General features: G+C 36.2%; 1 protein-coding gene across 1 annotated transcript in view; it reads left to right on the top strand.

Moving 5' to 3' along the window:
- The window catches only part of ELP4 (elongator acetyltransferase complex subunit 4), a 139,469-nt gene that overhangs the window by 54,464 nt on the left and 72,193 nt on the right, over positions 1–12,812 (top strand). The window contains exons 8-9 of the mRNA XM_071559065.1: positions 6,190–6,298; positions 9,012–9,118. Coding sequence (XP_071415166.1) covers positions 6,190–6,298; positions 9,012–9,118 — 216 coding nt within the window. The remainder of the gene's footprint in view (positions 1–6,189; positions 6,299–9,011; positions 9,119–12,812) is intronic.

Raw genomic sequence — 12,812 nt, 5'->3', positions numbered from 1 at the left:
CCCACACCCCAGACCCATCACCTGCAGCCAGTTCTTTCAGCTACTGAATGCTGAGGAAACAGAGGAGAAAAGCACAGAGCAGGGATTCAGCTCAAGAAGTGTCACCCTCTAACACGCTGTACATCTGTCACCTCCTTCAGCCAGATAATTACAGGATTTTGAGCACCCAGCTTTCTGGGCTTCCACTCCCACATCACCTTCATGGCACCACCAAATGTTTTCCTGACACCCCAAAGCCAGAGATGCAGCCTCCAACCTCAGGTCTCAAATAGAGAGGGGTAGACAGGCCTACAACAAAAGGCTGAGTTGGTGTCCCAGCGCGCTGTTGAGTGGCTTTTGGCTTTGGACACCTCACATGGCACCTTTGTGCTTGTTACTGACTTGTGAGGGAGAAATGCAGCACTTGCCTGTCTTTTGTGAAGCATTTGGACATCAACAGATGGAAAGTTTGATTCAAACTACTTGACCTTGTTCATTTTTTGTGGGCCACCGCAGCAACTGTTTGTCTTGCCTAATTTGTCTGTATTTAGTCATCTTTCCTTTGGTTGTTGGCCTTTAGGTCTTCCCTTCAATGGCAAAATAGGAATACTTTTTATTTTGTAAGATGCCACAGTTTGCTGGCTTTCCATAGCTTAAGTAATACACAAGTGCATTTCAGTGAAGATCCAAAGATTTTATTTTTAGCTTTTATTTCCCAGCTGATTACTCTTCCTGAAAATTTATGAAGATTAATAAAGATTATGAGGGTGTCATCCACCTTCATCTAATGTTTATATTATAATATGCAAAAGCATTGCAGAGCTCCCACAGACAACTATCAGGACAAACGTTATTAAAAGCAACTTTAAGAGAACAACCAAAATCTGGAATTAATGTGTTGTGTAACATATTGACCAACAGATGCCTTGTTACTCTCTTCCCTTTTTTACAAATACATTCCATCTAATTGCCTGCTCTTGTCTTTGTTACATGTCCTTTCTTTGCTTCTGTAACTTGTGTAAAATTATTCAAAGATACTATTTAATGCTTGAAATTAGCTAATGTAGTACAGTTACATACAGTCACCCCAAATCAGTGCTTCTGTGGTTTCAACCATACAAGGGGATACCAAAGTTCTGTTGTAGTCAGGAGGGTACTACAAAGGTAAAAGATAATGCCTAATTAGTCAGAATCCCTAAATGCAGATTTCTCATCACTAAAGACATTGTAGTTTGTAGAAAATCCTCTATTTCTAGGATATCTGTTTTCCAGCAGGCATCACACTTGTATTCAGTTTCCTTGTGATCTTCAGACATTTGTTAATGCACTGTTGGTTGTCTTATACTCCAGTGTACATTCGTTTTAGAGCCAAATTCAGTGTTCAGTGAGTAGATTTGCGGTGTTCAAACACTGTAAACAGTGCTTATCATCTTGGGTTTAGAAAGATGTATAGAATTTTATAAAGTGTTTATTAATTATTGATTAACACTTGTTGTCAGAGCAGTTATTAATCTTTTATTTTTGAGACATCTGAAATATCAAAAAGTGCACAAACTGTATCTTTCTATAAAACTAGTAAAAAGACCTAATACCTAACATCTTTTACCAAAACAAAATTTATGGGTAATTCTGGGTTTTTCTGAGCAGTAATTATTAACAAATGGTGATAAATATTTAAGCCATGTTTCTTAATAATTTATCTCTTCAACATAAAACCCTTGGGAGATTAAGTAGTAATGACAAGTGGTAAATATTTGTATATTGGGAAGTCATTGCCACATCACTGTGTGATAATCTCTCAAAAAATATCAATAATTATTTCATCTATCAAGTGTCCAGCCACTGTTTCATTATAGTCCAGTGTGGCTGTCTGTATTATGGTACTAAGTTTACTTCAGCTTTGTGGCAGAATGAAGCAGACTTTAAAAAAAATACAACCAATTTTTGAGCTTTTCTTGAAAAATCACACCCCAAAATTTTACTTTACGTTCATAAGGTTCCCATTACTTAGAACTTCCTGCTTTTTCTTGCTGAGACTTTCTTTCAAATGTAGTGTCAGGATTTCTGGATTCACTTGTTGGTAACAGCACAAATTTTCCACCTCCAAATACAATTTTGGGAAAAGTATCTGAATTGGTCTTTAAATATTGTGCTGTCATAGAGAATGTAGGGAGCTTACTGTTCAAACTGGAGTTTGTCCCAACACTATTTCCAAGCAGTGTTTCAGGTAATGAAACTCATGTACAATTCAATGTATTAACTCTTAATTAAATGTTTTAAAATAAAAACAGTGATGGGATTATATTGCCAGAATGTAAAGGTATAAAAGTTCAATATAGCCCTCTACCAAAATACAGGCCTAATGTGTCTGAAAGGAGACATGGTCATAAAATCCCTCATTTTCAATGCAGTATATAAGCCAGTATCAAAATTATGTTAATGTGTTGATCAGAATACACATGCAAATACATGCAAAAACCCCTTGTAATACAAGAACTTAATATATTTCTATATGCTAGTATTTATTATTTATCATTAAATACATTTATATTAATGTATTTATATATGCTAGCTGGATTCATTGCAGATCTTTAACATGTGTGTAATTTTCCTTTTAAATTTTGAAGTTGTTTGTATGTACTGTGTAGAAAAGTTGAGGCTGTTCTAAGAAAAATTTCCATTCCTTGGTTTTTCTTTACTTATGCAGTGCAAGAATTGAGACTTTGATCTTTTTATTACCCAAATTTTGTGTGTTTTTCTAATTTCTGTAGAAACTGACAGAGTGAGAGGACATGTCTTTGGGTGTTAGAAAAATTTTGACAGCAAATCAGAGGAGAACTAGAAATTAGAGCAGAGTAGAAAAGACGGATTTTTTTCCTAATAGGGAATCCAGATGAACCAAGATTGACTTGATTAATAGAAGTAATGATAAAATTGTGGTACATTAAGAACTCCATCCAGTAGAAACACACAATATTAATTTCAGTGTGTAAGTTTCAGCATACAGGCTGTGCATGTATTTGTGTTGGGGGAACACTGTGCTTTATACTCACACACAGAAGATGAGACATTTTGATCTGTTTTATTAGTAAGTAAGTATTTTTATACTCAAAGCCATGTGCATTCTGAAAAGGAATTAGTAGGACAAAGCTTTTTTTTTCCATAATTCCCCTTCCCAAAAGCTGCTTAAATGTATGTATAGTTCCCATGTACATATCCTTATCATTTTCTTGACATGTTTTGAAAGTACACTTTGGTTGAACCCAAATATTGCAAGTTTGCACTTAAAAGAAAACGTCTGTCTAAAACAGTAGCACAAAGTAAGATATAGAATGGATGCCCAGCCCAGCCTGCACAATAGGGTTGCTACCATGTTGTTAGAATAATTATATTTTGGCTGAACTAACTAATTTAGAAAAACTGCAGTACATCTAGCAAGACTGAAAACTTTCCAAGACTGGGATGAGTTGGGGTTTTTTTTCATTTTTTGTATAATTTAAAACAATACCTCTTCTAGCTGCCAACAAACTCTTTCCCTGAATCTCACCATTCCTGGCTTCCCTCCTAACCATGTCCTGGCTCACCTCCAGAGCTGCCAAGTTTATGCCAGAAGCAGGAGGTAGATTTGTATGGGGCTGGAGGAAGATCTGGAGCTCTGTTAAATTTTCAAGCCCAGATGGGGCAACATGATTTGTGTGTTTATGTCAGTGTGCCATACATCACAACTATCTGTGTGCTGACGTCAGCTTTGATTGGACATTAATGTGCTGAACGCTGCAAACTAGAAAATACATGATAGATACTGATCTATGGCAACAATGCCACATAAGCAAATGTCTCTTTGGTGTGGCGATTCACTGTGCAAAGTATTTCCCAAGATACACTGCATTAAGCCAGGGGAATATTTTGACACACTTTAAAAACAAAAACAAAACCAACATGGGCAAAGAGAGTACAATTTAAGAAAGCAAAGAGAGTACAGTTTAAGAAAGCAAACCCTTTCAGAGGAAGATATTGAACTGCTGTCCCTCACTTTAATCTTTCCAGAATTCAAACCAAAGAGGGAAGATAATATTCTTATGATTTGCATTTCTGTCAGTGATGAGGATACATTGCTGATGGTTGAGCATCTTTCTACCCACAGTTTTTGTAACCCATTGTTATCAAAACCAGCAAAAAAAATGTTATCGAAAACATTTAATGTACGGCAAAACATTAATGGACAGCAAATGCTTTTTTCAAATAGTGGAATATTTTTTCTTTGTCAATAGTTCAGCTTAGTTTCCAGGAATCATCAGTGTTTATTTATTTGATAACAGTTTTGCCTTTCCTGCTTGTACAAATAACATCCAGCAGCCTGCTGAAGAACTGGCAAAATACGTTCATTTCTGGTCCATGGATTTATAGAGGTCACTGACTACTTCAGATTTATATTTATACCATCTTTATGTGATTGCCTCTGTAGAATAATGTGACCAAAAGTTTCCATTAAAATGTAATGCATTGTCTCTCTCTTCCTAGGAGAGGAAATAATTTGCAAGTCAGCTTTAATATTTCAGGGGCAGATACAATAACAAAGTCTAGGGATTGATGTGTAGGCAGTGTTCTTTTCCCTCAGATAACTTAAGTTACTCCTGAGAAAGGAAATTCTGTAGTGTAACTCTAGTTTATCATTATTCAGCGTTAGACTTTGTAGGTAAAATGGAAGTTCCCTGAATCCACAGGGATAGATGGTTTTGGCCTGTGCACAAGTAGCAGCTTTGAAAAGAGACCCCTCCCCAGGATTTGATACCATCTGGCCCATAAGGTGGGGAAGGGAGGGGGTGTGAAGGTGCCATGGGATCGGTGGAATTAGGCCTTGGAACCTGAGCAGATTGGTCTGTGCAGGACAGGCCACAACTTCATGTAGTGGGCAGAAAAGTGAATTCAGTTTATTCTTTGATGGGAGTGGGAAATTTTCGCCTTTCATGTCTGCTTTGTAAGCTTCACTGTGGCTAGAAAATACATGGACATGGAAATGTGGGTTCAGGAAAGCAATTAGTGTACTGATCACCATTTAATAAACCTGAATGTCAGAACAATGCATGGACTATTCCAGCATATCTGAGAGTGTTTCCATCTCTCTGCTCCTAATTATTATCAAACAGTTTACCAGTATTTACATCGACCTTTCAGAATAACTGTCAGTTCTACAGTTTATGAAAGAAGAGTAAAATGTACAAAATACTTTAAAAGAAATACAAAACTGTGTCCTAGAGAGCTAATTACCCATACTTAGAATGGGTATTTTGAGGTGATTAGTCTTGATACCCCTGAAGGTATGATGAGTGTAGCACCTACAACCACCAAGAACAAGGGTATACCAGCTGTCCAGGCAGCTTTAAGATAGCTGCTTTTTATATTAAATATTCCTAAGAAATTAAATATTTATTTTTATATTAAAGAAATATTTGGGGTTTTAGCAGAGATTTTTTTCTTTCTTTTTTTCTCATTAAATACTGACATCATCAAAGCGTTTAAGAACATTTTTTCTGACTTACCTCTGAAGATCTCTGTTGTGACCTTTGAATGTCACTTTCTGCTGTATAAAATTAAGGAAAGAAAACTATGCAGAAAACAGCTTATTTAAGGCACATGACAGTACATTGTTGCACAAGAAATAAGGCATCATAAATCACAAATATATTGAGAAATGGTAGTGCTGCTTGAAGATTTAGATGTGTATTTTTAGAAGGAAAATGCTGGAGAAATTGCTGGAGTTTTCCATGTTGTTCGACTGATGACCAAAATGAATAATTGGGTTGTGCTTGCTCAAAGTACTAGAGGTGATATGCCTAAGTATATGAAAAGGCAATGTTTTCAGAAAACAAACAAAAACTGTGTGTCTGACTCATAGTGGATGTCAATTAACGTATTGCTAGTAAATATCACTGCTATAAGCAAATGCTTCCATTATGGAGGTTTGGGAAAATACGAATTTAGTGCTAAGTTAGCCCTTTTATGGTTTCTCCTTGTCAAATGTATGTTTTCTTTAAACAGAAATTTCAAGGGATCTTTTAAAAAAGAAAAAGGCCCTCTAATATAATTTCTAAGTATTGATGACCTATTTTTCCCCCACAGTTTGTCATTGAGAAGACCGAGGCTTCCTCTATGAACATTAATTACCTTTTTCATCACATAGGATGTGTATTTTGTTTCCATGTCTTACAGAATAAAGCAATTATGGAACGTGTAACAAACTTGTCAGATGTGGTAGTCGGTCTTGAATCATTTATTGGCTCTGAGAGAGAAACCAATCCATTGTACAAGGATTACCACGGTAAGTTCCATCTTTAGCAATGCAAAAAGTCTGCCCTGAGTGTTTCTAGGGCACTTAGTGGCTTCCCCTCCAACTGGGTATCTCCTATAAAGTAGAATTCAATTTCATTTTAGAATACAACTCTTAAATGTTTCTCCTTGCCTACCCAGTCTTGAGTTAGGAGAATTTTCCGTGGAGTGCATTAAGGCTGCAAAGGAAACATGGCAACTCCTTGCATGTTGTCAAGCCGCATTACTGAGGCATGGCTCAATCAGATGTACATCTCACCAGGCAGGCTTTGGGGAATTCACAGGCACAGGAGGCTTGGCAATCATCTGACCAGCGAGCTGAACTTGCCATGAAATCAATACTTTTGATCTGCCAAGTTTTAAATAGAGAACACAGGAAAACATATATTGTAGTTAAGGTGAATAAACTGCTAAATTGTATGCTATATAAACTAGATCTAAAAATAATGTTCTGGGTTTTCAGCTGTAAATTACAACACTTATGCATTTAAGGAAATGAATGTGGATATGTGTGGCATGTAAAATATGAAACTGATTTTGATAAAAAGTAATGTAGCCTTTGAAGTGTTTCATCTTCAAAATGTGTAGTGGTGTTTAATCTTTTATTCTGTCTCCCAAAGATTTTTTTGTTAGCTGTTGCAGCAGAACTGTTTAAATTTTAAAAGATTATATTAGAAGTTATGCATAGCCAAAGCAGTGAATAACAGTTTTAGCTAATCCTGAGCAGTGCTGGGAGTGTGCATAAATTACAGCTATTATTATTGTGATACTACTGTAGTTCCATGGAAACCTTTAGCTGAAAGTAAACTGCTTATCCAAAAGCTGCTGTAAACATGTGAGAGTATGGCAGTGTTTTCCACTGCAGAATATACAGGATATGTAGGAAAAGAAGCAAAGGTGGTGTTGAGACACCACTCTGTGCATGCAGGCTGTAATTAGTAAATCAGAGAAAAATCTTTCTGGCTGTGAAAATAATGCACATTTCATTATCTGAAAAAAGGTGAATGAAAAAAAGAAACTGTGAACAAAAGCTGGAATAATTTGCCTAATTATTTTTCCAACTGTATAATCGGGATACGGCCTTTGTTTATGCTAACATAATTCTGTCAATTTGATACTCCTTTTCTCAGTGCTGAAGAGATCCTTTAAGACAATGTGTGTTCTAGCAGTTATTTCCTGGTTTCCTATAAAGTTGTATGCTAAATCATTTTTGGTACTATTTAAGAAAAATCATGTGCCAATATGTGCAGCTTCTGAGGTTCATGCGACCTTAATCTGACAGCCTAAAATTTAGAGGTATTTCTAACAGTTTTAGCTTCGTGGATTATTTTTGCTTGAGAATTTATTTTAAGATAATTTATTTACTACAGATGATGTAAGTTTTTGACATGACTCAGGAGAAGTTTGATTACATTCTTGCCTTATTTAATGAATCTTTCATAATTTTATTAAGCTGCCTCCAAATTTAAATGTTTGAAAAGCCAGTTAAATAACAAAAGAATTATATAGATGGTTCTTAAATAAAATTTCTAGAATACTGTATATAAACAACCCTGTGTTGTACCTGCTGTTCCTGTATATAATAATTAGATTTTCTACTCAAAACTCTAACAAATAATTCTTCTGAGTCACTGCACTGGAGTCAGGGATAGAAGCTTTCAAATTATAAAAATTATTTGCTAATATTATTAAGAATTTTTATAATTAGTGCCCATAAAATTATGCTTTTTAGCATACTTCAATTTTAGGAAACATACTTTTAAAATAAATAAATAAATGCCTGAAAAAATACTTGCCTTATTTGAAATAAGTGTTTTAATATTTGGGGATTTTCCCACAGCTGCTGTTATCAAGTAGGATACCCTTTCTAAATGTTCAGTATTTCAGTTTAGAGGGTGGCTTTATGAATAGCAAATATAGGCCAGTAATTGAGAAGCCCTGTAGAATTTTCCTGGTTTTCAGATGCAGAAAATCACCCTTAGGTTGTTCAGAGACTATATTAGGCTGCACAAAAACCATCCAGCGTCCTTGTCAGAAAAAATCAGCTTGAGTTGCAGCTGACAGAATGCAGAGCTTGCAGTGCACCTAGTACTGTTAAAAACATCTGAACAGCTATAGAAGCCTACTGCAGGAAGAAAACATATTTCTCCTAGGATGGCAGAGGGGTTAAAATTTATTAAAAAGCAGAGTCTAACCCAGGATTTTCCAGAAACTTTACTCCAGTTGTTTTCAGGGCAGAAAACAAAGTAGTTCTCATTAGAGCTTCAGTGGTTATCAGTAACCCATAAGCCTTGTTTTGCTGGCTGCTTACTGGTGCATTTAATAAAATAAAGATCACTCAGTGGTGCCGTGGGCAGCATGCAAGGTGATAGCCATATTTGCTTACTGTAAATACAAGAGAAAATCACACACAAACCGGCTGTAGTTTTGACAAGTATTAAGATCGCTCTTTACATCTGTACTTCTGTACCAAAGTGCAATTAGTTTTCCTCGCACAAGGATTTCTGTTTATCTTATTCTGCTTGATTACTTGAGTATAATCGCACCGTTTGCTTCATTGCTCCTGGTAGTAAGCTCCAGCTTAAAAAGGGGAGGATGAGTGTGTGTAAATATACAGAATTCTGCTGTAAGACTCTAATTTATGCATCTGGATGACAGCGTTTTCTTAATTTTTTTCCCCCTCCTTTACTCTTTCTTTCCACAAGGTTTGGTTCATGTACATCAGATTCCTCGGCTTAATAGCTTGATGTGTGATGTGTCAGACACGAAGGACCTTGCGTTCAGATTAAAAAGGAAGCTGTTCACCATTGAGGTAAGAGAAACGTTGTTTCGCTATTTAGAACCCAAAAGGTGGAGCTAATCCCATCTCTTATGTTTCGTTTTGTGAAATACATAAAATATGCATCAGATGTTGTAAATTCATTTCATTCTGGGTTGGCTGTTCGGAGCGGTTTTATGAAATACTGTAATATGGCTTCTCATTAAAAACGTCTCATTTGCTGCACTAAATCAGGCTGTTATAAATAGTTTATTTTGGTTTAAAATGTACATAGAAAGTAGGCCACAACCTTCAATAACAAAGCGTGACATGTTTCTAAGGATGTCAGGAGCATATTTAATTAAATGTTAATGACTTGCTCTTACTCGTGTTAGTGGGTGGGAAAGTAGCTACACGTTATTACCCCAGTAGAGGGATTTTAATGTATAATGTTGCCTAAAATTGTGTGTGGTATAAGGGATAAGTGTCCTTATCAGTATTCAGAAACCATTTTCTTTGCATTACTGAAATCACCTTTCGCTCTTTTATGTCATTTTAAACACAGTATCATTTACACTAATGTCCTTAAGTAAATTTCCTACTAAATTTAAACTTTTTTCTGTGACCTTTATGCAGACAGTCCTGATAGAAGGCAGTAATACAAAAGATGTATTTCATTTTAATCTTGCTAAAGAGCAAATGAACATAGCACTATTAAGCAATTAGAGCTGATGTATTTATTAACCAAGTAATGCTTAGAGATGGAGGATGGCTTTTGGGGTGATGTGATAGTCATTGGTACAGTCTGAGCAATTTTTTTTTGTAACAAAGACATAAAACAGCCAAGCATCCTGACAAACCATTTTGTTTAATCTCTTTTCAAATGAAAAGCTCTTAAGCAGGCCACTTGTCTTAACTGCTTGAAACCATAAAAAGAGAGAATTGCCACCAATAAATTAGCATATTTTTTACTCCATCACCAAATGCTGGTCAATGTGGCTTGGCACTGCTTTGGTGTTTGGGACTTCACCCTTAAGTGACCACTTTGGCCCTTATTTGACCCTCTGCCCTTTTTAGCTGGCCACTTGATAAGGTAACTTAAGGGTTCTCTCTCTTCACTGCCCCCTCCTCTTCACAATTGCAAGTAGCCCTAACCTATAAATCATTGAAAGGGCCCTATCAAGTGACAAATTAAGGTGCCCTCCTCCTAATTAATGGTCATCAATGTCTTTAATTATCTAATCCTATTGAGAGTAGTTAATAGTTAATCAGGCAGCCTGTTCTTCACGCAGGTCATCTCTGCATGAGTGCTAGAAGTTTCTCAACTATAGGTGTCCTCTTCAGAAGCCACTTAAAGGCAAATACATGAAGGAGGGCTTTTTTCCCCAGGACAATTCCTTTCTAATGTTTGTCCCTTTCCAGAGAATGCGGTTAGTGAGACCAGGCTTTGTGAGGTATTAAAGCGTTTTAACAGCTGCTTCTGAGTGGTACAGTAGAAACAAAACCCTTAATAGTCTGTGTTTGCTTTTAAAATACAAGTGTTCCTACTGTTTTCAGAAGTGCAGAGAAGCGTGCACCCTCATTTCACAGCATAATAAATCCTCATTTATTACAGCTGTGAATTAGAATATTTGGGGGTTTTTCCATCACTACGAATCTTGACTCAGAACACATTTTTCTTCTGTCAGGTGAATTTGAGATTCTAATTTGTAATGTAATTTGGAAGGTAAAATATACCCTTGTCAGGAGGCTCTGTAAAAAGAATTGAATTAGCCATGGGACATTGGAAGCAGGAGTGCTGTGGAACTCTTGAAGCAACCTGTTGCCCCAGACATGCGTAGATGACACACTTGTGTAATTTCTCCCTTCATTGCTCAGCTGCAGCCCCTTTTGAGTAACTTCAGCTTTTGTTAGAGATATGTTTGCTGTAAGCTGAACTGACACAAACTAGCCCTTTTTGAACATGTTAGATCACTGTCCTACTGTGATCTTCCTGTACACATTTCACTAATCTATAGTACATATGTTTTTCTTCCTCATACTGTTAGGGAAAGCAGACTACAGCTTGGCTGGCTGGAGCAGTAAGGTCAGTAAGAAAATGGGAGCAAGGGAAAGCTGATTTAAGAAAGGATGTGAGTACAGTCTCCTAAAATGGGTTTCTGGAGTTAGACTTGAATGCAGCAGCAATCAGTTCTGGTTCTGGGGGTAAAAGCATAAAGCAGCACAACAGTGTGCAGCACAAGCAACAATGTACTTTACACAAAGTGCAACAAAGTTTATGACTTCTTTATTATGTAATTTAAAAGTGAAATGAAAATGCCTGTTGAGTACCTTACAGAAAGATTCTGCTTAGCTGTATACACAATCTAGGGTAAAAATATTGACTTCTACTTGCAATGCCACTTTAAAATCAAATTACATAAGAAAAGTGAGAAATACACAGCCTGTGATTGATGGCAAAATTTCTTCAAAAAGGGGTTTCATCACTAGACCATTATTTTATTTACAGTTTAAAATATGAGCATGGCACATGGATTTTCTCATCTCTGGATTACTCACCAGTTAAATAACTCTTTATAGTTTGGCCCTCAAAGGTGAAAAACTTTAAATGTCAAATCCATTTTATTGGATTGCAGTTCTGGGGGAGGGACTCCACCTCTTTATAGTCTGCAGGATCATTTAACTGTTTCAGTTTTTCCCATATCATCTTCATCAAAATAAGATGTTTTCTAAGGGGATTTTTTTTTAAATTCAGGATGGAAATGTTTTTTAATTAATATTTATGAATGTTCATGTTCCATTTATAAATTGTGATGCAAAACCTTTCCAGGAAAGGTGTTTATCCTGAAAGGTGCAGTAGCTGTATCAAGTTTTCCCAAATCTTCACACATTAGTTACTAGCAATATACTATTATATGCAATATTATCAGAGATCTATCTTATGGGCATACCACTTTAAATGACACAATTTTGAAGTTAGCCTGTCTAATCCTATTTCTTCCCACTTTGGAATCTTAATTAGAAGGAGATAAAAACCATCATTTGACTAAATTATTGTCTTGAATCTGTAGCAAAAGGTATAATCCGCAATTGGGCCAATTAGTGTACCCCATAGTTAGCTATGCTGAGGCAGGAAACTTGATTAGATCTGACACCAGCCTAGTTCCCACTGTTGTTTTGCCAGGTATGATGGTCAGACTTCAAAGGGCTTGAGGCATCAGCAGGGCAAGGTTTGGAGGCCAGCTTAGGTCCGGTCGCTAATCTCTCTGCTAAAACCACAGCAGCCCTCGCACAAAACAAGCTTACACGACACAATCATGCGGTATTAAAGTTTGGGTTGAGTCATGCCAATTTGCCTTTGATTTTCTGATGATTGACTAAAAGATGGCTACATGACTAGACACATACTGAAAGTTTACTGATTAGGTAAGTTCCCCAAATATTTGAAATATTTTTTGATTTCTCAGTTAAATGATATGACAACACGTTCTTCTTAATGAAACTTTTCAGCAGAGTTGCTCTCCAAGTACTTTTCTCTTTCTTTCTACCTCTGAATGTAACTTTTATCAACATTTGATAAATTTTGTAGGGATGTTCATAGTTTTATTTGGTAGAACTTTGTTGTTCCAAAGGCTCCTGTATCAAAACTAAAGGAATCTGTGCCTAAATTTCCATTTTTCTCTCTTCCAAATTTCTAAGGAAACATTGTTTATCTTTCTTATTTAGGTATGTTTACAATTCCTCTCAA

The sequence above is a fragment of the Pithys albifrons genome, chromosome 6, assembly GCF_047495875.1.
Source record: "Pithys albifrons albifrons isolate INPA30051 chromosome 6, PitAlb_v1, whole genome shotgun sequence".
Taxonomy (NCBI): domain Eukaryota; kingdom Metazoa; phylum Chordata; class Aves; order Passeriformes; family Thamnophilidae; genus Pithys; species Pithys albifrons.
This window is presented reverse-complemented; position numbering and strand designations above follow the sequence as displayed.